This window comes from Camelina sativa, chromosome 5, assembly GCF_030686135.1.
Source record: "Camelina sativa cultivar CO46 ecotype springtype chromosome 5, ASM3068613v1".
NCBI lineage: Eukaryota > Viridiplantae > Streptophyta > Magnoliopsida > Brassicales > Brassicaceae > Camelina > Camelina sativa.
In genome coordinates, this window is record NC_141884.1 from 21,731,380 (window position 1) to 21,757,633 (window position 26,254).

Consider the following 26,254-nt stretch of genomic DNA (forward strand, 5'->3'; position numbering starts at 1 on the left):
AATCAAGAATTAATATGAAGAATAACCTAAGATGAAGATCTAGATAGATAAATAATCCTAAATAAATAGATCTAATAATTCATAAAATCCCTGTGAAAAACTCTAAACCTAACAATCAAACTACTCAAACATAATCAATGAAGAACAGAACATCTTTCTGAATAATAAGCAATTGAAATTAAAAAGAGTAAGAAGGAGTTCAAGAATTCTTCTCTACAAAGCGGATCTCTCTCTCCAAAGCTGTCAAAATCTCACAGGGTTGCAGAAAAATAAAACTTGCTAGAATAAAACTTAATGGTTTGTAAAAACCTAAAAATACTATACATACATCATAAAACACGTCCAGGGGCTTATGTTGCAATTAGAGAAGACTTTGGGCAAATTTGTAAAACTTCCAATTCTTGTTCTCTCGTCGGCTAAACACGGGTGTCGATCGATGCTCATGTGGTGTCGACACCATCACTCTGATCCGACTCCAAGTTGATTTCCTTCAAATAAATGCTCCAAAATGATCCAAATTGCTCCATATTGCTCCATCCATGCCAAATTCCTAGATAACATGTAAAGACTCAAAAACAACCTAGTAACAAATCAAAATACTCAAAAAACACACTTATATCATGGTTAAAAATCGTAAAAACCATAATATATCAACTATCAAGCAACAATCAATAAACAAACAACAAACTAGAAGAACCGCATCGACCGACGCCAACCCATGCATTGACCAACACCAACTAGGGTTGCATCGACCGACACAAGCTTGTGTCGACCGATACAAGGTTCACCTGCATCGACCGACACTAACTCTGCATCGACCGATGCATGCTTGATATTTCAAGAAATCCCTAATTGCATATATCGACACCTCCACATGGCAACGAACGGTGCTTCTTGGTCAAATCGTGTTGTCCTCGCATTGCATCGACCGACACACATGGTGCATCGATCGACGCACATGCCAAGCATCATTTTTCCCCAAAGCTTCTCGCCGGATCTCCATTCCTAAACCATCAAAACTCGATCCCAAGCCACAAGAAAGCCTCACAAAGCCTCAAACTACTCAATAACGTTCTAACAAGCCAAATAATACATGAAAACAAGCAAATCAGAGAAACCTCAAGCTTGGATAAGACATGGTCATGCACTCACCTTTGCCAAGAAGATTATGAACCTTAAACAAGCAGATCTATACTCCTAGCAAGCTCCTACAAGGATTCCAGCTACAGATCTCTCCAAGAACAGCCATAAATCTCCCCAAACTCTCAGGAACGCTTAAGAACTTCTCTCTCAAATACGGCTAAACTAGCCTAATGAAGACAAAACTCTCTTTTAAACTCAACTGAAGGGTTTCCTTACCCAAAACGCAGCGTTTAACTTAAACTCCCTTCGCGAAAACCGACATTGCATCGATCGACACATCACTAGCATCGATCAATGCACATCCCAAACCGGAATTCCGGTTTACGGCTGTTACACGGGGCGACCCATTATTGGTCCCCAATTACTCTTGGACACTCTCATGTCCACCAATTTCCATAGAGCTCCCACTACTCACTAGAACCCCTTCAACTAGTTATGTGTCCCCTTGTGGCTGGTGCCCTGACTTCGTACTCACCAAACTCTCACTCGTAAAATCACCTCCTTGCATATCCATATTGCCATTCTCCACTCGCAATCGCTTACCAGTAGGTATAACCCATGTTAGGCCTGAGATGGATCCGAATATCCGGGTTTTTTTTAGGTATCCGGATCCGGCAGATTCATTAATTTGGTATTCGGATCCGTATCCGCCGACCCTGGATATCTGGGTTTTGAATATCCGTAAAAAATCTGAATATCCGCTGGATATCCGAATCCGTTGTTTCTTCGAGATCTTTTCCCTTCTATCTATACTTTCATCACCAAAATCATCTTTGTCCTCTTCCTCACTGTTCCACCATCCTCTTTCTCATTACCCCGCCAGTTCTTCCTTTTTTCCATCATGGAAGATTCAACAACTATCACCTTTTTCTATCAGATTCCCACAACAGAGCGATCAGCCGCTACCAACGGACTTGAAACTCATCCTGGTGTGACGAAATTTGCTTAGAAATACTACCAAGAAGGAGAAAATCAGAGATCCAAAAGATTAAAAAAACACACACGCACGATGCAAGACGGTGAAGGGTTAAACCCTAGTTTTTCTTGTGGGCTTTTAAAATTATGGGCTTGCAAGAGATAATCATATAGATCTATTTTCTTTATTCGGGAAAAACTTTTTAAAAATATATATATGGACCGGATCCAGATATCCGGCCCAAAACTATTCTAATATCTGAATCCGTATCCGGATCCACCCGAATTTGTAATTTCACTATCCACATCTGAATCCGTCTGACCGGATATCCAGTTTTTTGGATCCGAAACCGGATCCGGATATTTGGTCCCAGGGCTAACCCATGTGTCCCCCCGTGTAGGCCCCAAAAATAGACCTTTAGTCGACGTGTTACTCTTCGACCCCTTCCCCCTCAACCCCGCATTCTTTCCTGGTCTGCTAACACCACCTTCTTATCAACCTCAGTACCACCGCTACATGTCCTCCCGTAGAGTCCCTTACCATCACTCTTTTTATCCTTACTCCCATTTACTCCAAGTCCTTGTCCCAGGACATTCAGAGTATTCTCATTCTCTTTATTCTCGTCTCCAGTTATCCCTTCACTCCTCATATCCTGATCCAAACCACTAAAACTGTTGGACAACACCATCGTATTGACCCTCTCACACACCTTTTCTACTGCCTTCATTTCAGTCTTTGATCCTGAACCCCCTACTACAAACACAACCGATGCGCTCTGAAAAGCCCCTTTTCCCCCCGACCCTCTCACCTCTGTGAACCCGTCAGTGGTTGACTGCTACCTCAGAGGGCTCTCCTCAATCCCTGAATCTATCCTTTGGATACTTAGATATGAGGCTCGCTTAGGGCATACACTACTCAAATGACCAAAGACGCCACAGGAGGAACAAATGGTATTAAAGCCTTCGTAAGAGACATAGTACCTCTTCTTATCACCATGACGGTACCCTTCAATGGCTCCCTCAAATCGATTTCTACACACACCCAAGCAAAACATGCTCTTTCCATACGCAACATCGTTAAATCCACCTTAATTGGCTTTCCCAACCCCTCATATATCCTTGACAAGATTGCCCGGTGATAGAAATTCAGTGGCAGATGCGAGATTGTCACCCACACCGGCGCCGTGTTGATCTCATCACGCAATGGATCGAATTCTGGAGACCAAGCATGTACCATTAGCATACTCCCAAACACTCGCCAAGGTCCACCATTCACCTCATGTAACGCCCCCGAACCGTCCTATGGCCGGACAGGCCACGGGCCGCCTTGGGACGCTACTTTGGAAACGTCCACCAACGATCCGGCCAAGGTTCAAGAACACATCAGGACCCTTAGCCAGTCCGACTGCGGCGCTTCATACCGCATGGGACATCTTTTAGGCTTTACAACCCTTGAGACATCCCAGGCGTTGCGCCGACTCGGACAAAGTCTATATCGGTTATGACTCGTACGAATGGAAAATCCGAATATATTAAATAAGTAAAAAGGTTTATTACAAAAAGAAACCAAAAGTTTTAAAGAGTTCGAGTTCAAGGCTTAGAGACAAAGGTCGATTACAAAATAACATACTTTGTTTTACAAATATACACAAAAACTACTCCGGGTTACTAACGTCCACCACGTCCTCTAGTTCTCTCTAGGGTTTCCTGCAAGGCAAACACAGTTCCGTAAGTAATCATAAAGATTACTTAGTGAGCTCAGGATTCCTGTAAAATCATAATAAATCCCCAACCCCAAAACCCCAAATCAATAAGCAAGCAAGCAATGAAACAATCAATCAATCAAGCAACAATCAATCAATGGAGATAGCATGCGCAAGTTAGTGAGCTAAGCAATAAAATCAAGCAGCAATCAATCAACTACAAATAACATGCAATAAACTTGAATAAAAGCAAAAGTGTTTTAAACAAGTTTTAATTTCCCGTTATGCTTCCCCTCCTCAAAATTCTGTGAACACCCGCATTGCAACCACAAAGGCATGCAACCGGAACATCACCTCGAGCTACACCGTCGTGTAGACAGCGTTGGCCAGGATAGCGAGCCCAGTAACCTCCGAGCTCTTCGTCCCAGACCCTACAACTCACGAACATGGGTTACATGTCGCGGCTGCATGCTGTATGGATCTAGTCTGAGGACAGCCATACCCTAGTCTTACTACGCTAGCCGGAATTTCTCGCGGACTAAACGCATTAAGACTTCATCAAATTGATACTTGAGTTTTTATGGTTTTTAAGCTAATAATTTTACAAGTATCCTTACTAAGTTACCTCCTTTGCCACTAGAACATTTCGAACTAGCAGCCAGTGTAACTTCTTTATCAAGTTACCATTTCTATTACTAGATCATTTCGATTCTAGAAATGAGAGTAACCTCACAAGACATGCATTTAAACAAGAAAGATCACAAAGATAAATCAAGTAAAGAATGCAACTAAAACTCCAAGCAAACCGTTTACTAGATGGAGGTCATTGGGATCCATCTAGCTCGGTAGAATGCGCCTGAACTCACTGATAACCGGCGATCAGATGCCTGGCGACGTTCTTCACTTGGCAGCACCTTGGATCTTTCCTTGGTTGCAATCGATTTCCTTCTCGATGCAAACTCTTGATGGTCGATAGTCTTGGCTTGCTCCTCCTCGCTTCTTCTCTTCTTCCTCTCCTTCCTCTCCTTCCTCGCCCTTCTCTTCTTCCTCTTCTTTTCTTTTCTCTTTGATGGTGTGAGAAAATAAGAAGGTTGGGCGAGCTTATATAGAAGGCTTTAGGCGGTGGCACTCGCCAATGCATGTTGAGCGAGTGTTCACTTTGATGCCACAAAATATTGCTTGGTGAAAACACACAAGACTTGTTTCAAGAATGTCCTCTTCTCTTCTTGAAAATATTTGGTGAAGACTTGTGATACTTGGCCAAAATAATCACCACTTCTTCTCTTGTCTCCTTGGCTAAATAATAACCACTTCTTCAACTTGTCTCCTTGGCTAAATAATAACCACTTCTTCTTCCTTGACTCCCACTCCTCTTTGCATGCAATTCGATTGGCCAATTTTGTGAAAACATAATGGTTATGCTTTTCACTTTTTGCATGAATTTTGATTGGCCAATTAAGGAGACAAAAACTTTTTAATTTTTGGAGCTTGTCGGCTCGGTCGGCAATTCTGCGGTTTGTCGACGGTTCGCGTCGTGGCACGGCCTCAAATTGTGGCTTATCTCGGACGACTCTATGGTACGTCTCGACTCTGCGGTACGCCTCGGTACGTCGCGGTCATCTTTTGGTCTGTCCACAATTCCTCGGATACTTCTTCGGCAAATCTTCTGCTCTGGTTTCTGGCTTTCTTCCCAAGTCCTTTCCAAGTCCTTTGGTCATGGGTTTTCATTTTGAAATTTATCCCATGGTGAGGGTCATTACACCGCCTCAAGACAATCCTCCTCCAAGTTGAATCGAATCATAAAGAATTGTCTTGGCAAGTCAAGAAATGTCATTTCTCCTTTTGGTTTCCACAATCCTCGCAACTTCTGACTCAAACTGCGATCGTTATGTGTCGACCCAACACCCTCACAATCATACACTAGCGGTACAAACCATTCATCGTGATACGATTTCCCCTAGGATTGGACTCTGTTGAAGGCTGATAACCGAGTGACAGGTGATGTGGATGGAATGTGATGATGAACGGATGGTTTTGGGTGATGATGTGTGAAGATTGAAGGAAGAAAACAATGGTTTGATGGAGATAGATGTTTAGGTGGTTGTATGGAACGAAACAAGTGAAGAGTTTCTATGTCACAAAGTGTTTAGAAACCCTGAATTCAAGAACGCATTCAAGAAATCAAATTGAGGAAGAAAGATCAACAATTCATGTTACAACATCATTCTTCGCTAAAGAACAAAAGAGGCGTAGCTTTGGGTTTTAAACACCCTAGGGCTCGACACTCCAAACAACAAGAAGTGCAAAACTAAAACAACAAGACGTTTTAAGGAAATAAGAAAAAAAAGCAAAACGTCTAGGCGACCTGTAGTAGTACAGAAGTCGGCTGAACTAGTACAGAAGTACATTATTCCCCCTTTGGCAATGACTTCTAGATAACTCGACGTAGTGATCCATTTGCCTCATTAAAAACCATGCTGAGAAAACCCATTGGGACAAAACTCAGCTATGGGAAAAAGAGTACAAACTTCTCACCTAAGTTACCTATTCATCATTACCGGGTGAAGTCTTCAGGTTGGATATGTTGAAGACTTGGATCCTTGGTAAGTTGAATGACCCGTCAACTATGAGTGCATGAGCTTCCTTGGCCATCTCTTTAGCTCTTGAACGAGTGATCCTTCCCACCACCTCCGGTTGCTCTGCAGCCTCTGGCTCCTTGCTTGCCACGATCATATCATCCTCCCCCTCTTCAAAAGGATTTGTCCTCAAATCGGAATCTGCATAATAAGGGAGCAAGTCAGAAACATTGAATGTTGATGATATGGTGTACTTACCCTGAAGATCAATCTGATATGCGTTGTCATTGATCCTCTTGATGACTTCAAATGGACCATCAGCTCGTGGTAGAAGCTTGCTCTTCCTCTCTTCTGGGAACCTTTCCTTGCGTAAGTGAATCGACACTAAGTCTCCTTCTTCAAAGATGAGCTCCTTTCTTCCCTTCTTCGCATGCTTCTCATATTGCTTGGTCCTTTTCTCTATGTTCTCCTTAGCTTTAGCATGTATCCTCCTCACCTGTTCAGCCTTTTCTTTGCCATCAAAGCTACACTTCACACTTAAAGGTAAAGGAATCAAGTCTAGAGATGATTGTGGATTAAAACCATAGACAATTTCAAAAGGAGAAAATAGGGTAGCAGAATGCTTAGCGTGATTGTATGCGAACTCCACATGTGGGAGACATTCTTCCCATGATTTGAGATTGCTTCTCACTAAGGTCCTGAGGAGTGTAGATAGCGTCCTGTTCACCACTTCGGTTTGTCCATCTGTTTGCGGGTGACATGTGGTTGAGAATGAAAGCTTGGTTCCTAGTTTAGCCCATAACGTCCTCCAGAAGTGTCCTAGAAACTTGGTATCTCGGTCAGAGACAATTACTTGAGGCATTCCATGTAGGCGTACTACTTCCCTGAAAAACAAGTTAGCTACAATAACAGCATCATCCGTCTTGTGACTTGCAATGAAGTGAGCCATCTTGCTAAACCTGTCAACCACAACAAAAATAGAATCTCTACCATTTCTGGTTCGAGGTAAGCTAAGAACAAAATCCATAGAAATATGAGTCCAAGGTTGAGAAGGAATTGGTAGAGGAGTGTACAAGCCATGAGGCTGTACCTTACCCTTCGCCATTTTGCAAATATGGCACCTAGAACAAACCTTTTCAACGTCTTTCTTCATTTGAGGCCAATAGAAGTGTTCTTGCAGTCCAAGTAGAGTCTTTGACACTCCGAAATGTCCAGCTAGTCCACCTTGTGAGCTTCTCTGATCAGCAGCTCTCTCATGGATCCTCTTGGTATACACAATCTATCCTTAAAGAACAGATATCCATCCTGCCTATAATAGTTTTCAAAAGCAAACTTATGGCATTTGCCATAGCTCTCAACAAAATCAATGTCAGTCTCATAAAGTCCTACTATTTCAGCAAAACCTTCTAACTTAGAAGACAAAGTAGAAATGAGAGTGTACCTCCTGGATAATGCATCTGCGACTACATTATCCTTACCTTTCTTGTACTTAACCGTGTAGGGAAAAGTCTCAATGAACTCCATCCATCTAGCATGTCTCTTGTTGAGCTTCTGTTGTCCTTTGAGATGCTTCAGGGACTCGTGATCAGTGTGAATAACGAACTCCTTGGGCCACAGGTAATGCTGCCACGTTTGAAGAGCCCGAACTAAGGCGTACAGCTCCTTGTCATATGTAGGATAGTTCAATGTCGATCCTCCTAGCTTCTCACTGAAGTAAGCTACTGGCTTCCTATCCTGCATCAAAACAGCACCTATACCCACTCCGGAGGCATCACATTCAATCTCAAAAGTTTTCATAAAATCAGGAAGTAAAAGAATAGGGGCAGAGATAAGCTTCTCTTTTAAGGTTGAAAACGCCTGCTCTTGTGCTTCCTCCCATCTGAATCCTACATCCTTCTTGACAACTTCTGTAAGTGGCGCTGCAATAGTACTGAAGTCTTGCACAAATCGCCTGTAGAAGCCTGCTAGTCCATGAAAGCTCCTGACTTCTGCCACGTTTTTGGGTGTTGGCCACTCCTTGATAGCCTTGACCTTCTCATCGTCCACTCTAACTCCTTCTGCACTGACAACAAAGCCTAGGAAAACAACCTCAGTAGTACAGAATGAACATTTGGAAAAATTAGCAAAGAGAGATTGAGAACGAAGAACATTCAGAACTTGGCGGATGTGTTCCAAGTGTTCTTCTAGACCTTTACTGTACATGAGTATGTCGTCGAAATACACAACCACGAAGATGCCTATGAAAGGTCTGAGAGCATGATTCATTAAACGCATGAAGGTGCTAGGAGCATTGGTGAGACCAAACGGCATGACTAGCCATTCGTAGAGCCCTTGCTTGGTCTTGAAAGCTGTTTTCCATTCATCTCCTTCCTTCATTCTGATCTAATGATACCCACTCTTCAAATCTATTTTTGAGAAAACTGTTGAACCACATAACTCGTCCAACATGTCATCTAGTCTCGGAATTGGATGTCTGTATTTCACTGTGATGTTGTTAATAGCTCTGCAGTCAACACACATCCTCCATGATCCATCTTTCTTTGGTACAAGCAAAACTGGTACTGCACATGGACTGAGACTCTCTCGGATATGTCCTTTACTCATCAGCTCTTCTACTTGCTTCTGAAGCTCTTTAGTCTCTACTGGATTAGTTCTGTAAGCTGGTCTGTTCGGTAGAGCTGAACCTGGTACCAAATCAATATGATGCTCTATCCCACAAATTGGAGGTAGGCCTGGAGGTATCTCTTCTGGAAACACATCCTTATACTCCTCTATAATCTCTATCATCTCGCGTGGAAGCTCTCTTGCTGACTTAGTACTGGTGAGTGTTTCCTTGTACACAAACATGAATGTGGTCATCTCTGGATCAAATAGCTTGTTGAACTCGCTGTGATTGATGTACAGGCTGTGAGACACTTTCTCTGTATCCTTGCGGTTCATGTGAAGCTGGTCCTTGTAGATTTCACTGGGTGTAAGCGGTAGAAGAGTGACCTTGCGTCCTTTGAACTCAAACGTTTGCTTGTTGGTGTAACCATCATGGAACACTCTTCTGTCGAACTGCCATGTTCTTCCCAAAAGGATATGACTTGACTTCATTGGAATAACATCACAAAGCAGCTCATCCTCATACTTCCCAATCGCTAGTTATACCATCACTTGCTGCGAAACTGTCAAAGCACCCTTGTTGTTCAACCACTGTAGCTGATAAGGTCTTGGATGTGAAGTAGTCTTGAGATTAAGCTTCTGTACCATCTCTTCACTAGCTGCATTAGTACAGTTCCACCATCAACGATCAAGGTGCAGACCTTGTCTTGAACCATACACCGTGTGTGAAATAGGTTCTCACGCTGTCCTCTATCATCTGGATGAACCTGAACACTTAAAGCTCTGCGTGCTACCAACATCTCTCCCATGACTGCTGGTTCACCTTCTTCACAGAGTTCAGACTCTGATTCACTCTCTGAACTGTCTACTGGCACAATATCTCCTCCTTCTTGAAGAAGAAACATCTTCTTGTTTGGACAGTCTCTGGAATAATGCCCCATTCCTTGGCATTTGAAACACCTAATATGACTTGTAGAGGTACTAATCTTGGGCTTGAAGTCGATTTTAACCTCCTCTTTGGCTGTGGCTGTCACGGATTTGCTGTCCTTGGTGAAGGCGGGTTTGCTGAACTACCTCGGCTTGGACATGTTAGGCGTGAATATAGACCTTACTCCCTTTCTATTGATCTATGATTCAATCAGCTCTGCCTTATGTACCATTTCTTGCACATCCTCATAGTCCTGCAACTCTACCTTGTCTTGAATCTCTCTGTTTAAACCCCCAAGAAACCTCGACATAACCATGTCTTCACTTTCCCTTAGATCAGCCCTGATGATAAGTGTTTCCAGCTCCTGATAGTATAGTCTCTAACAGACTTAGTGCCTTGAATGAGACGCTTAAGCTTGTTAAGAATCTCCCTCTGATAATGTGTAGGCACAAACTTCTTTCTCATCTGCGTGACTAACTGTTCCCATGTAGTGATAGCAGGCTCTCTCTGTCGATGTCTAGTAAGCCCCAACTGCTCCCACCACAACAAAGCATAGCCATTGAATTCGGATATGGCTATCTTCACCTTGTTCAACTCAAAAGTACCTTGAACCTGAAAGTTGGACTCCATCTTCCTTTCCCAGTCTAGATAAGTTTCTGAATCATTGGTTCCATGGAAAGAAGGATACTGAATTTTAAGGTGCTTCAGCTGCTGCCTCAAAGGATCATAATCCCTGCCATGATCTCTGTTTCTATTTCTCCTCATTGTTTCTTGACTATGATCTGAAGCTTCTTCTTCTTCAGAATACTCTCTATCTGACTCAATGTATATTCGATGCCCAGCTACTTGTTCAGCTCGTTGTGGGCGTATATGATCTCTGCCGGTTCTGCGTTGTTCTCTTTCTGTACCCTGAGTGCTTCTCCTCTGATTGAAACAAGTCTCTCTTCCCCCAGTAGGTGACTTAGCTGTTCTGATCCGTGTATGCTTGGAAGAGGTTCCTAAGTGAGCCTTTCCTTTAGCTAAACGAAGGGCCTCATTAGGACTAGGCGGTTCTGTAGAACTCTGTTCTGAAGCACTAGATGCTTGAGCTATGTCTTTGAACTGTTTCTCAAACTTGTTACTGAGCTGCTCCATCTGTTGCTGAAACTGAGTAGACATTAACTTGTTTGCTTCTGCTATTTGCTTGGACATGGCTTGGTTCAAAGCTTCCATAGCCTCTGGAGAAAGATCCATTGTACCTGCAAATTAAAGAAGAAAACTCGCAGTAAAACGTTCCTTAAGTGAAAGAAATAAGATAAACTCTAAGACTCGGAATCTAAACAAGAAATACACGATTACAGACCTAGTGTCGAGCGACACCACAAGAGAATCGGTCGACACCCAACCCTATAACGAGCAAACTTCGACAGAAACCGACCCTAACACAATCAAAACTCAAAAAAAAACACAGAAACTGAATCCTAAATTCACAGAACTCGATCTAGACACAAACAAACAACAAAAAAGACAAACCCTAAAACTAAACAAACGAAATAAATCTAAAACCACAAACGAGATTAGGGTTTAGAATCGCTCAGCCTTTGGCACAGAGTTGGCTCTGATACCACATGATACGATTTCCCCTAGGATTGGACTCTGTTGAAGGCTGATAATCGAGTGACAGGTGATGTGGATGGAATGTGATGATGAACGGATGGTTTTGGGTGATGATGTGTGAAGATCGAAGGAAGAAAACAATGGTTTGATGGAGATAGATGTTTAGGTGGTTGTATGGAACGAAACAAGTGAAGAGTTTCTATGTCACAAAGTGTTTAGAAACCCAGAATTCAAGAACGCATTCAAGAAATCAAATTGAGGAAGAAAGATCAACAATTCATGTTACAACATCATTCTTCGCTAAAGAACAAAAGAGGCGTAGCTTTGGGTTTTAAACACCCTAGGGCTCGACACTCCAAACAACAAGAAGTGCAAAACTAAAACAACAAGACGTTTTAAGGAAATAAGAAAAAACAGCAAAACGTCTAGGCGACCTGTAGTAGTACAGAAGTCGGCTGAACTAGTACAGAAGTACATTATTCCCCCTTTGGCAATGACTTCTAGATAACTCGACATAGTGATCCATTTGCCTCATTAAAAACCATGCTGAAAAAACCCATTGGGACAAAACTCAGCTATGGGAAAAAGAGTACAAACTTCTCACCTAAGTTACCTATTCATCATTACCGGGTGAAGTCTTCAGGTTGGATATGTTGAAGACTTGGATCCTTGGTAAGTTGAATGACCCGTCAACTATGAGTGCATGAGCTTCCTTGGCCATCTCCTTAGCTCTTGAACGAGTGATCCTTCCCACCACCTCCAGTTGCTCTGCAGCCTCTGGCTCCTTGCTTGCCACGATCATATCACATCGCATCCAGTACTTCCTATCCCACTGTAATCACCGCTTCACCTTCTTCCCAACTCGGGGACTCCAAGCTCACCCTCGAGGTCACGAACTCATCATCCAACACTGCCCCTCCATCATTACAACCTTGACCCTCTCGCTAATGTCTGATCCCGATCTGGCGCAATTCCTGGCGGCCGAAGATCATCCTCCATATTCTCATCTTCATCCCGCACAACTAAATCCCTAGCGTCACTAGGGTTCGCAATCGCCACCGCCATAACTAATATTTGTTTTTCTTTATAAAAAAGTTAACTTTATAGGGACATGTTTGTAAAATTAACCTTTATCCTTTCAAGATCCGAAGAAGCATTTTAAATAAGAATAGAATATAAAGATCCCATCATCACATTTTATATATATACATTGTTAAGATACTTTCTGACTAATCCAGTTGGACTTCATACATTGTAATACCTTTTTAAAAATTATTAACAAGAAAATAATCTATGATAGTATTAAAAAGAAACATTCTGTAATGGGTCATTTATATCCTCTAACATAGTTATGGAGCCATTTATTTGTTGTCCACATCCTTACTGAATCTCTAATATATTAAAGTTTTTGATGATTATTCAGGTAATGCGGGAGAATAAAAGATTATCAAAAAATATTTAAGTAAGTTTAGAATATGAAATCTGTAACTAAATAACATATATTATTTTTTTTTAAAGTCAAAATCGGACCGTAAAGTAAAATTTGTAAAATGCGTGACCCATTTGTAAAATTACCAATGGCAATATGTTTCTGTAACTCTTAACATTAAACCAAAAAAAAAAATATGCTTATGTTAAAAGAAAGTATTTAATTTTTTTTAATGATAAACAATTTAAATTATGGTTTGTGCAAAAAAAAAAAAAACACTTTTCCAATCGTCATTTTTTACAATTTAACCTTTCATCTAAAAAATATATAAATCAATCATAAGAAAGCAAAAGTAATACACAATATAATTTTTAAATGTGTTTATACTTATAGTCCCATATATTCATTAAAAGAATTATAGACTAGATTTGAACTACTTGTCACAAAGATTTCAATTCGGTATATTATTTTTGAAAATTTTACTAACTTGATGACGGTAACAAAAACAGGTTATTGTTTATTTCTTTTAACATTGGGAGATTATCCTCGATTTTCTAGAAATAATTCGGCAACCTACATATGGTTCATTTGCGGAAAACTTTTTAAACTGTTTTTTATCAATTAAAGATGTGTAATTTGATACAATTTAACATTTACGTATTTAACCACACAAAAAATGACATCGCTACCAGTCTACCACCTTCAAAATTTTATGTAATTACTATAGAAATCGTAACTGAGATAATATACGTATTCACAAAATTATTCGTCCACAAAATGTAAACTATTTTCATTTATATATAATTTATTTTATATGTGAGGACTGCTAATAGATAATATATTTTTGCTTCGACACTCACCATCGTGGGAATGTTTCAAATGTCATCACCATTTAATTCCAACATTATTGTCAAGGTGACGTTTCATTTCCCCAACTGCTACGTCAAAGGAAATGCGACTCTTATCAATCAGGAAAAATTCAAAAGTCAAACATTATTTTACTCAGATTTGTTTCTTTAATAAAGATAATGGATTGAAAACCGTTATTGAGATTAGGGTTTTCATATAATCTATATACTTATTTAAGCAACCCTTTAAACAAATAACCCTACTCCATATAAAATATTACATAAAATATCACTGTATTTTAATACAAAATATAATAACAGAATTTTAATATTAATTTGTTGTAACCTGAAAATGATTATCAAAAAAATAGTAATTATTAATTTATTAGATTACAAGAAATCATTAATTAAATAATTTCAAAATTATTTAATAAAATAATAATAAAATTATTTCAAAATTATGTAATAAAATAATTAAACATATTCTATTTATTGTTTCATAAATCTTAGGAAACAATAACAAACTATGTAGAAAATTATAAAACTAAGATTAAATATTTACATATCTAAATCATTTAATAATAACAAATATATATTAAAATTAGGATACAACATTGTTTATATTTTTAAAATATATATATATACTTATTTAAGCTATGTTGTTAAAAATTTAACCAGTTCTGATGTGACATATTACGAAAATGCTATTATATTTTAATTATTTTAATAACTAACAAAAAAAGTTTAGATTTGTTTACAAAATAATAAAACTCTATTTATTGTTTCATAAATCTTAGGAAATAATTACAAACTATTTAATTGGCTAAAACATAATTGTTTATACATAATATTCACTATATAAACAATACTAAGTGTATAATATTGATAATATACATAACCTAATTGTAATTTTCACCTATAAAATTAATATACAACATGTTATACCAATAACTTCAATTTGTAAATTTGGTATATTAAGATCTCTAAACACGATCACATCAATTTGTAATACCAAATCACGGGTCAATACATGTTTTGTTGGATTTTTTTGGCTTTACCGAATGTATAATTAACGAATTTGATATTGCACCAAACCAAAATAGTAGTACCAACTACGGGTCAAAATCAGAGTCTGACCTTAAGTAAATTAGATATATGATTTTATAAAATATATAGAATTAATATATTTTCTACTATTATTTTGTAACAAACAAATCCAAATTTACATAAATATTTCCTCACGCTGATAACATTATTTTACAAAATATTAACGTGTATTTATGAGTCGGGTAATAAAACGGGTAATGAGACGGGTAACGAGATGCTCAAAAATTAAATTAATATCCGATACTCGATCATTATTCATGATAATATAATTATTATACCCTTCACTTGACCCTAAATCTGCGGGTACCTTTTTCGGGACGGATACAAACCAAAAAATGGGTCCAATACGGGTATCGGTAGTAGTTTCCAGGCATACCTATTAGTAGTTTAATATGAATCAAAATTCACCATATAGTACTATATTATATAACATGTAAATGAATGATACAACATAAACATAATATTAACAAATAACAAAATAAAAAAAAATTCTCCGTGCTACCAGCGCGGGTTATTATCTAATTTTATCTTTAAAACTTTTCTCTACCAATGAAGAATTGTTTTTGAAGTTTATATATATTTTATTTTTTGAAAAAAAGAGTTTATATTGTTTGTGTCTCTAGTTCATACGATAAATAACTAATTATTGGGGTATATCAGTTTTTTTTTTGTCAACAAAATATTAGTTGAGACTAGCTAATTAGATAGAAAATTATTTATATACAAGACATATGAATACAAATTTCTAAGCAAAAAAAAAGTATTGATTTTATAGAAACTACAAAACTATTTTATTCTATAAACCAGAAACACAAAGGCTTGCAAGTCAAACATAGGAGATCGATGAATGATTTACCAATAACCAGGGGCGGATCTAGGTGCAATAGAGGTGGAGCAAGTGCCCGACACTCATTCTTTATAATTTTTCAGTTTGATCTATTGTATAAAACATATTTTAGCACATTTGGTAAAAAGTGCCATATATTATGTCAAAAGAGGAAGGTTCAATGCCTCTTATCTACAATTATCATTTTTTATGTTTTGGTTTTGTATTAATATTGCTAAAGAAATTTGTTAAGGTAAGTGTTCATATGTGCCCCATGTAAATTTTCTTTCTGGATCCGCCACTGCCAATAACTATTTATCTTTCAAAATGTGATTCCGCTATTTTTTATCATTAAAAATATTTATAAGTATTCATATTTTGAAAGAGTGATTCTGCAATGTATGAGTACTGAGTAGCGTATTGTAATTATAACGAGAAAGATAAATGTTATTAATCTAATTTAGTAAAAGTATATTTCTGTTTTTTTTTAACCAAACATTAATTAAAAAAAATTCCTAGATTTGTTGCCTAAACCAAAGAAAAAATGTTTACAAAGAAAATTACAGAAATAAGAGATTGCGAGGTATTTTCTGCGTTTTACAATTATTTACAAACTTTATTTAGCATAGATCGTTTAGCTAACAATTATCGAGTTATTTTGCTATACACAACAGTCAAGCCCATACTTTTCAATGAATGAATTGGTAATTATATATAAACGATCATTTATATTTTCGACTTGAGATCCTAACATCTTCTTGAAAATTATGAATTATATATTTTAGTCATCAGTTTCAAATAGCTATTGATGATTAATGGACTCTCATTATATGTAAATCAAATATCAATTTTCAACATAAAATCATTTGGAAATCTTCGGTAAATTAGTCAATTTTGTATATATATCTTGGTTCCTTTACATTTTTAGTTTATGATCCTTACACATATTCTCAAAATGATGAATGTTATGACTCATTCATCTTAACACATATTCACAAATAATATGTTTTGATACCTAAGCTGTTTCTGTTAATTTGATTTCCGATCATCTCTGAATCCTTTTTTTCTTTTAGATTGGTTTACATATTAAATCACACTAGGATTTAACCCGCGGTACACCGCGGGACAATATTTTAAATTTTAAAAATTTAAAATTTATATTGTATTTATTTGTTATTTTTTTATTGTTTTATCAATTTTAAAAATATAAAATTTTACAGGTATTTGATATAAGTATTCAAAGTATAATATTTTTGTAGTATTTTCAAGGTTTTAACCCGTATGGTATATGTATAGTCTAGTAATACATTTATCTCCTGGTACACATCTAAAAGTGTTAAAAAAAAAACAATTCCACTTAACTACCTATATGGGATTAGTGCCAACCCGTTTCACCAAAATCAAAATAAGTTTTTGCGTAAAAAAAATAATCAAAATAAGTTTTTTATCAAGTTTAATTATGTTATTTGTTTTACAAAATTTAGCATATTTTTATAGTTTATAATTTTTCCATGTCAATATATATAGTTTATGATAACTAATAGAATTTTCATTTTTTTGGTAATTCCTCAAAAAATAAAAAATAAACCAAATTATATGGGGGTTTTCAACATATTTAATGTGACATTTTATAATTAGATTTTCGGTTTAAGAAATTTATTAATGTTAATATAATTATGGAGATTGTAAACTTTTGTTATGGAAAATCTGTTGTATATCATTTAAATTTGAGATATTCTAGCATCTATAAAAATAGTTTTGGAGATTTAATGGGTTAAAACTTTAATGAGTAGAGTTGTTTTTGGAAAAACAGAATGTATAAATGTTGTTAAGATTTTGTGGCAATAAATGTTACAAACGTTGGTCAATTTAAGAAAATTTTGTATTTGAGTTTATCTGCAAAGTTATTTATGGAATTGTTTTAGGGGTTAATGTTATAAAAAAAAATTAAATAAGTAAAACTTAAAGGGCATAAACCAAAATATACTTAAAAAAATGTTAATATAAATAATTTGTGAGAGAGTCGAACTTTGGATCTCTTGCAATAAATCACAATTGACCACAAAATTGATATGCACTATCAATTGTGGCATTTAAACTGCTGCTACTACTACTACGGCCACTATCATTAAACATTTGGTGAATTTCCATGGTCAAATTGTTGGTTATTATTTATTATTATTATTATTATTGTACAGGTGAATTTTTGGAGTATCTACAATTTGGAGTTGATGTTGCATAAAATTGTTAATTCAAGTATTTTTAGTTTTACTTTATTATACTAGAGGCCATTAATTTCTTCCACAAACATGGTATTATATACCAACAACAACAGAAAAATGTAATCGTTGCACTAGGATTTTTGTCCACTAATTCTTTTTTAATATACATTAGGAAAAGAATTATATTTTAGTCTATATATAAATGCAAAAAAAAAAATTATAAAGTGATATTTTCTACAAATACTTTATAAATGATGTTTTGTACTATTTGTTAAATCAAATGATATTTTTCTGTAGACGTAAATATGATATGTAAAAAAACGAAAAATAATCATATTAAGGATTGTTGATGAGAATGTTGTATAACGAAATTTGATTTATTCATTTCCCAGTTATATACGTGTATTTTAAAATAGAATTAACGTTCGTATTTCTTCCAACAAAAAAAAACTATTCAGATTTATATATGTCGCAAGAGTTGAGGCGCAACGATTTATTTATTAGCTTCATCGACTCTCCAAAGGTTAACTAATGACTCCCTCCACGTCTAGAGAAAACCCTCTTCTTCATTTGGCCTTCCACTCACATGCAAACACACATATATAAATATTAATGAAGACACGCTATTATTTTCATCACAATTTACAACCCTAACACAGTTGTGCTGTGGACTTGGTCTCTCATCTTCTCCGGGGGAGAGATAGAGAAAGAGATAAACAAAATTTCGACCCTTCTTAGCCTATATATAAATTGATACACATTTTGGTGGTACTTGGCGTCGACATAAATGGGATCAATGGATACAAGATGGGAAACCATCGTTCCATTTATTGTTATGGCATTGATGGAGGCATGTACCATTGCACTCACCATCTTGGCTAAGACCGCGTTGACGGGTGGCATGAGCCCTTTTGTATTTATCGTCTACACCAACGCTCTTGGCTCTCTCCTTCTCCTCCCTTACTCTTTCTACTTCCATAGAGATGAAAGGTACTTAAAGTGTCTATGTGTCTATATAATCCCCATACACACGATTCGATCTATATATGTCTTTCTAAATTTAAGATATGATGATATATATGTTATATTTCACATGCAGGGACGATGAACCGTTCCTCACGAAGCCTTCCCTTGTTCGTATCTTCCTTCTTGGTTTTACCGGGTCAGTTTAAAATCTCTATGTCATTTCTTTATCTATTTATATAAGATATAAATTATAAGATATATACTGATTCCTATTTCTCTCCCGATTCTAATCAAAACTACATATATTTTGATATTGTACTAATTTTTTTTGTAATAAGTTTAATTATACTAGAGTTTAGATTGTTTAATTAATTATCGTCTTGAACAGGGTGTTTTTGTTCCAAAATATGGCATTTTTGGGGCTAAGTTATAGCTCTCCAATTGTGGTATGTGCAATGGGCTTGCAGTCACCTGCTTTCTCCTTCTTGCTCTCTCTTGCTCTTGGGTAAACTATTAACCTCTCTAAAATTTCAGCTTTTGTTTCTATTATTCTTTAATAACCGAATTATAACTAACACTTTTTCCTATAATTTTAAAATATTTGGAATATAACTAAATAGGGAAGGAGGGTTAAGATGGGAGAGTAAGATAACAAAAGGAAGAGTGATAGGCACGTTGATATGCTTCACAGGAGCCTTTGTCGAAGTTATTTATTTAGGCCCTTTTATTAGACCTTCTCCTTCTTCATCCCCAAACTCCAACTTCCTCACTACAGTTTCACACTACTTGACTTTCTTCAAGAACTCTGACAATTGGGCTCTCGGCTCTCTTCTTCTTGCATGTGCAACACTCTCGATCTCCATCTGGAATATCATACAGGTAATCAAAATCACGTTCAAAATACGTATTTTTTTTCGAAAAAGCTTATCACTTGTAGATGAGTCGACTCTCGACTTAAGTCAATACTCTACGAGGATATATACAAGTTTCCATTTATAATTTTTTTTTGCGGTTTCCGTTTATCAGTTGGATACAGTCCAGAAATATCCTCAAGTGATGAAAGTGGTGTCTGCATATAGTTTAGCTGGGACACTCCAATGTGCAATATTCTCAGCGTTCATGGAGCCAGACCTAAGTGAATGGAAACTCAAACTTAACATGGACCTATACCTCATTATTGCCACGGTACACATATTGTTGATCATATATTATACTTACTATTACATACATGTTTCCTTAGTCTCTAGGGCAGTATAAATGATGTTTTTGATTTTTGATTTATAGGGAATATTTGGGAGCATAATTAGAACAAGTGTTCAAGTGAAGTGCTCAAAAATGAAGGGCCCTTATTATGTGCCATTGTTTAAGCCATTTGGGATCCTTTGGGCTTCCATTTTTGGCACAAGCTTCTTTGTCAATAGTCTTCACTATGGAAGGTATACATAATCCTAGAAGCTATATAAACCGAATGAAATATGGCTTGTTTTATATGATTTTCATTCCAACTCAAAAAAAAAGTTTATAATCAGCTATTTATTTAAAAAATTGTGGTATAGAAATTTACGTTTTGGTTTAGTTTTTCGGGTACGGTTCTGATTTGTAATTTTAAGCAAAATTGAATTTGGCTCAATTTCGTATAAATATTCAATTTGATTTTGATAAGTTTGCGATGTCATGTTAAACTTCTTGTGAACAGTGTGTTAGGAGCTGCGATAGCTGGAACTGGATATCTATTGATAATGTGGAGTCAAAATCAAAGAGAAGATCAAAAGGAAACCGTGGAGAAAAACGATAATCATCAATTGGATTCAGATGAACAGACAACTCCTCTTTTGCTAGGAAATGGTGATTTTGATCAAGTTTAATTAAAAACGGTTGGTTTCAAGATAATATTTAGTTGTATTATAGTTAAGGGTAAGTAAATGGAAGGAACTAAAGCAAACAATAAAAAGGAAATATTGTGAGCCAAAACAAATATATATCGAAGTCTTGTAACATTTATTTTAATGCGAGGAATGTGTCAAATTCTGTAAAAGGTATTATTATTTTTCTCTTCTTGTTTTGCATGCCTCTTATTTTCTCTTCTTGTTTGCTTAGTGTGGATCATAAAAGGCAAAATAAGCCACAAGATCTAGTCTTCAGTTTACTTTCGAAAGACGAGGTTCGATTTATTAAAATAACGTATCCCTAAAATATTGTAGTAACAATTTAGAATTTTCCTCCATTTTGTTTTTTAATTTGTGCATTGGAATTTTTAGTGAAAATAGACCAGTTTGACACCAATTTGACAATTAATTGCTAGATTAACACTCTACCCTACTTCTTTACTATAATGACACAAATTTTATGTAAAAACACTAAAAATCCTTAAAATATTAATTTTAATATTTTTTTAATTAAAAATAGAAAAGAATTAAATAAAAAACAGAAAATCTATAATGTGAAATATGGGAAACAAATAATAATAAGATAGACGAAGAGGAACAAGATGTTATCGTTGCGGGATGGTGAAAACCAACGGTGGGTCTAATTAGTCACGTTATGGTTGTGGCCAGTTTCTTTGGAGGTGGATGAGCCAATTCAAGACAGATCCGAGAAAATCTGAGTTCTATAGCCAGCGTTGTTGTGTTGTGGCTGTGTGTTGTTATTGGAAAAGAGAACTAGATGTGGGGAGGAGAGAGAGAGCGAGTCGTGGGAAGGATAATGAGAACGAGTTGTTGAGGAGGTGGTGGACCACCAATGGCTCCGTTTAGTCACTCCATGGCTGTGGCAAGCCTGGATGGGGGGTGGAAGAACAAAGCCAGAGTGAATAGAAGTGAAGAAGAGCAAGAAAGTGAAAGGAAATTGGAGATAAAAGTAGTGCGGAGGAACCAACTTTTAGGGCTCTTCAACGCTGGAGCTAAGACCATTACAGCACGATGAAGAGACCGGCGTGATCTCCAACAAGCCAAAAATCCATAGCAACTGAAAGATCTTCAATAGGAGTTAAACTCGAGGAGTTATGCATGTTACTTCTTGTTCAAGTAATTGCTGAAAAGCTGTAACATCTGGGCTAAGTATAAAACCTATAAACTGTTTATATCCAATATATAAATCTGTCACCATTATATGAAATATACAAATATGTCGTAACATTAAACAAATTTGTCGTTACTGTAATTATATCTAATAAATCTGTTATCAAACAGCATATTTTTGATACTCAAAAACAAAACTGTCATAACGGTTTTAATATGTCATTTTAGCAATTTAAAAAAAAAAACTTTAATAAGTCTATCATCAATCGACAGATTTTTTGTTAAATTAAAAGTCTGTCGCAACCTGAAACAAATATGTTAGAACTAGACGTCAAATTAGTAATTACTTTTTTGTTTAAAAATCTGTCACATTACAACAGATTTTTAACGAAAATATAAATCTGTTGCAACAGTAAAAAATAAATCTGTCACACATTATAACAAATTTGTCTAATATTATGAAAGTTTGTCGTGTCTTAATAAATAAGTCTGTCGTGAAAAATAAATCTGCCGTTAAAAATAAATCTGTCATAACACTCTTCAAATAAATATGCCGGTCAAAATAAGTCTGCCAGAGAAAATCTCCCATGGATAAAAAGTCTGCCATTCACACAAAAGTCTGTCACAACTAGTCCGACAGACTTTGTATAAAATTTTTAATTTTTTTTTAAATCGCTGGGAATTTTAATCAAGGGTAAAATTGACTTCTTCTTTTTTCTTAACAAAGCAATAAATGGTATTTTAGATATAAAAATAACTCAATTAACCCTCAAATTTTATGAATTAGTTTAGCAATTAACCTCTTAATTTGGGTCAAACTAGTCTTTTTTCCTAGAATTTATTATAGAATTTCCTCATTTTATATGTTGATTTACAATTTTATGGGTATATAATTTTAAATGATGAACTTTAGTGGTTTTTTTGTTTTGTTTTAAGTTTTTAACATTCAGTTAGTAATAGAGACAATACTAACACAAACCATTAGAGTAGTACATGTAGTAATCATCAACGTACATGATGCAAATATATTTCTGAAAAAATCATTGATGGATTAACGTATTGCTATTGGATTTTTTTTTCTAAAAAATAACTGCTTTGAACAAAAATATACTATATTTATTTTTTATTTATAAAAAAAAAAAATTTAAGCGGTGATGGGTTAATAAGTAATTAAAACAACGAACTTAGGAAGAATTGTAAACTAAAATTAAAAGCATTTGAAAAATGAGACACTAAAAAGACACTAAAAAGAAGAATGGCGATTTTTCTGCTCTAGGGTTTTCCAACCTTACTATGAGCGATCTTTATCTGGATTCTTTCTGGATTTTTTACGGTTGTTTAGGGATTTCTTGCGGTCGTGATGTGGCTGGATATCGATCATGGGATCTGGGTTTTATTACTCAAATCCGATTTTGTATCTGGAGGGTGATTAAGCGGTTTCCGTTCTTGCGGTTTTATTGGGCTCCGAATCTGTTTTGGGATACGTTTCTCCGGCTCATTGTTGATTTCGGTATCAGAAAAGGAAGGAGGAAGGTCTGGATTTTGATTCCCATTGGTTTGGTTGAGAGAATCGGTGTTAATTGGTGGGATCTGGTCACGATCTGGGTTTTTATTCTGCTATCAGGTGGTGTATCTCTCCCGATTGCGATTGTTAAATGGAGATTACAGTTTCACCGAGATACGATGAGGCGGATTTTTTGGGATTATGCAAGTGGTACTCGGTTTTGGAGATGTTTGACAGAGGAGTATAAAAGCTCGACGCTTGTCTACCAGAAATCTCATCACTCATTGAGTTCTTGTTTATCTTTTGGGTTTCTTGGGTTTCTTGGGTTTCTCCACTCTTGTCTTTTGTTCTTGGTTGTTGCTGTTCGTCTTGTTGTGATGTCGTAGAGTCTGGCGTTAGTTCAGGGTTCGAAAATGATGAAGCCAAAGGTGAAGATTCCGTATTTTGACAATACGGCCTTGATCGAGGGTTACTCCAAAACGGTGATCGGGAAATGTATGAACCCAAGGAGGCAGGATATGAAGGCGCTTCTTGTCATGTTTCCTCGCATATGGCATCTAGAGGGGCGTGTTGTTGGCGCAGACCTTGGGATGGGGAAGTTCCAATTCGATTTTGATGAGAAATCAGACATCCTTGAGGTTTTGAAGATGGCACCATTTCATTTTGACCATTGGATGGTCTCTATGGTTCGTTGGAGTCCGATGGTGGATCCGGCCTATCCGTCGTCTTTGACTTTCTGGGTTCGAGTTATGGGCGTGCCGTTTCAGTTCTGGGCTATTCCAACGTTTAGGAGCATTGGGGAGGCATTGGGGACCGTTCAAGATGTGGACCTCGATGGCGGGAGAGTTCAGGTGACGCTCAATGGGTTCAAGTGTCTATCATTTGAGACAGAAGTGGAGTTTTATAACGGTGAGGAAACCATTGTTTCTCTCCGTTATGAAAGGTTGTTTGGCTTCTGTAAGAAGTGTTTTAGCTTGTGCCACGATGAGGATCATTGTCCTCCACCGGAGGAGCCTACTGTGGAGCCAATTGTCCTGCCAAAGGAGGATGCAGATCCACGTCACCAGAGCTATAAAGGGGCGGTCCGATCGGAGAGGCAGCGGGGCTCTGGTTCGGAGGGTGGTGCTAAAGGAGGGTATCGAGGTAAACAAAGTGGTGAGGGGTTTCAGGCTGATGGGAGGAGGTCTTCTGAGGGGAAGGGTGACAAAGGGTTGAAGGGGCGGTCGACGCTCCCTGTTGGGGAGCCGGTGACAAAGCATCGTTGCTATCAGTCGTACGTGCAATATAATGAAGACAGGCATCGTCGGGAAGCAGCAAGAGAAGCCAGGGCTCAACCTGCGGTTACGGGGGAGAATGTCGGTGGTGTGAACTTAGTAGATGGTCTTCGTCCTGGTAAAGTGGTTCGCAAGGCTCTGTTCCAGGAAGAAGCTCAGTCGGATGATGTGGATGGGATGCTACCTTCTTCACATGCGGTTAAGGAGAAAACTGGTTCTGGTATTCTGTTGGGTTCAGAGGGATCTGCTATGGAGTCGCATAGTGCGAGCACAGAGGTACTAAGTGGCGTGTTTCAGTCCCAACCAAGTGGCGACGTTACTACTGCGGTTGTGCAGGAGGTTACTACACAGGATCTTGCTGTGCAGGAATCTGTTGTGGAGGTTGCTATGGTTACAGGAAATGCTCAGGAGGTAGTCGATACTGTTCCCATCATGGAGGAGACAGTAGCTATGCAGGTTGATGCTACTGTGGCAGCCGAGGAAGGGGCTGAGGATCATGGTGATATTGGTACAGAGGAGGAGCACTCTGCAAGTGAGGAACTCCCGCCTGCAGGAACTCTCTCTCTTACTGCAGGAGAGCCAAATCAGTTGGGTGATACGGGTCCTTCCATGGTGACCGAGAGATCACGCAAGGGGAAAGGACAATTGGGTGTACAAGGTATGGGTTCCAGGAAGCTGAATGTGTATGTGCGCACCCCGCGCAAACGTCCTGCTATTAAGAGTTCTGGTTCGGTTGGAGAGACTATTGCCCTGAAGCCTCAGGAGATGGAGAAGGGTGTTGCTGGTGGGGCTAAGCCACCAATACCGAAGGTCATCAAATGAAGATTTTAAGTTGGAATTGCCAGGGGCTGGGAAACAAAGCTACTATTGGGTATCTCAGAGACCTCTGGGGAAAGCATCGGCCAGATTTTCTGTTTTTGTCTGAAACAAGACAACCTTTTTCTTTTTTGGAACCTTTTATTGGTCATTTTGGTTATTCAGCTTTAAAAACTGTTGAACCTATTGGATGTAGTGGTGGTTTGGCATTATTCTACAATAATAATAATAATAATAATTCTGTTTCTTTTCTTTTTGAGTCAAACAGATTACTTGATGTGGAAATTACTTATAAAGGACAGCTGATATATGGGGATCCGGTTCCAAAGAACCGAGATCTGGTATGGGAACGTTTAACTCGTATTGATTTGGGTAGGGACCAACCATGGTTTCTAATAGGTGATTTTAATGAAATTAAAGGTAACCATGAGAGGCGGGGTGGTCGCTTGCGGCATGCCTCTTCTTTTGTTCCTTTTAATACAATGATTCGACATTGCGGACTACTTGAGTTTCCATCGTTGGGGGATAATCTCTCCTGGCGAGGTTGGCGGGATAAGAAACCTATCCGGTGTAGGTTAGACCGGGCCTTAGCAAATGAAAAGTGGCATGCGTTGTTTACGGACTCTTTTTCGGAGTATTTACCACGGATTGCATCGGATCATATGCCGGTGATAGCAATACTTAAGGATAAAATTCGTCGGGGAAAAAGTAGTTTCTGCTTTGATTGGCGTTGGCTTGACAAGGAGGGTTTCTTTGGAGCCATTACGGAGGGTTGGGATG

The 26,254-nt window shown here is 37.4% G+C and overlaps 1 protein-coding gene and 1 pseudogene across 1 annotated transcript; one reads left to right on the top strand and one right to left on the bottom strand.

Annotated features, from left to right (window-relative positions):
* Positions 1-2,894: 2,894 nt before the first annotated feature.
* Positions 2,895-12,530, bottom strand: LOC147944148 (uncharacterized; annotated as a pseudogene).
* Positions 12,531-18,551: 6,021 nt separating this feature from the next.
* On the top strand, positions 18,552-20,938 carry LOC104787148 (WAT1-related protein At1g60050). Its single transcript, XM_010512676.2, has 7 exons — positions 18,552-18,887; positions 18,997-19,059; positions 19,252-19,368; positions 19,484-19,742; positions 19,890-20,048; positions 20,148-20,299; positions 20,560-20,938. Exons 1-7 carry the CDS (start codon positions 18,685-18,687, stop codon positions 20,726-20,728), a joined length of 1,122 nt encoding a protein of 373 aa, XP_010510978.1. The 5' UTR covers positions 18,552-18,684; the 3' UTR covers positions 20,729-20,938.
* Positions 20,939-26,254: the final 5,316 nt, after the last annotated feature.

Coding starts and splice junctions, on each gene's coding strand:
- LOC104787148 (XM_010512676.2), top strand. CDS start 18,685: ATGGGATCAATGGATACAAGATGGGAAACCATCGTTCCATTTATTGTT. Junction 18,888..18,996: donor TACTTCCATAGAGATGAAAG/GTACTTAAAGTG, acceptor TTTCACATGCAG/GGACGATGAACCGTTCCTCA. Junction 19,369..19,483: donor TTGCTCTCTCTTGCTCTTGG/GTAAACTATTAA, acceptor ATAACTAAATAG/GGAAGGAGGGTTAAGATGGG.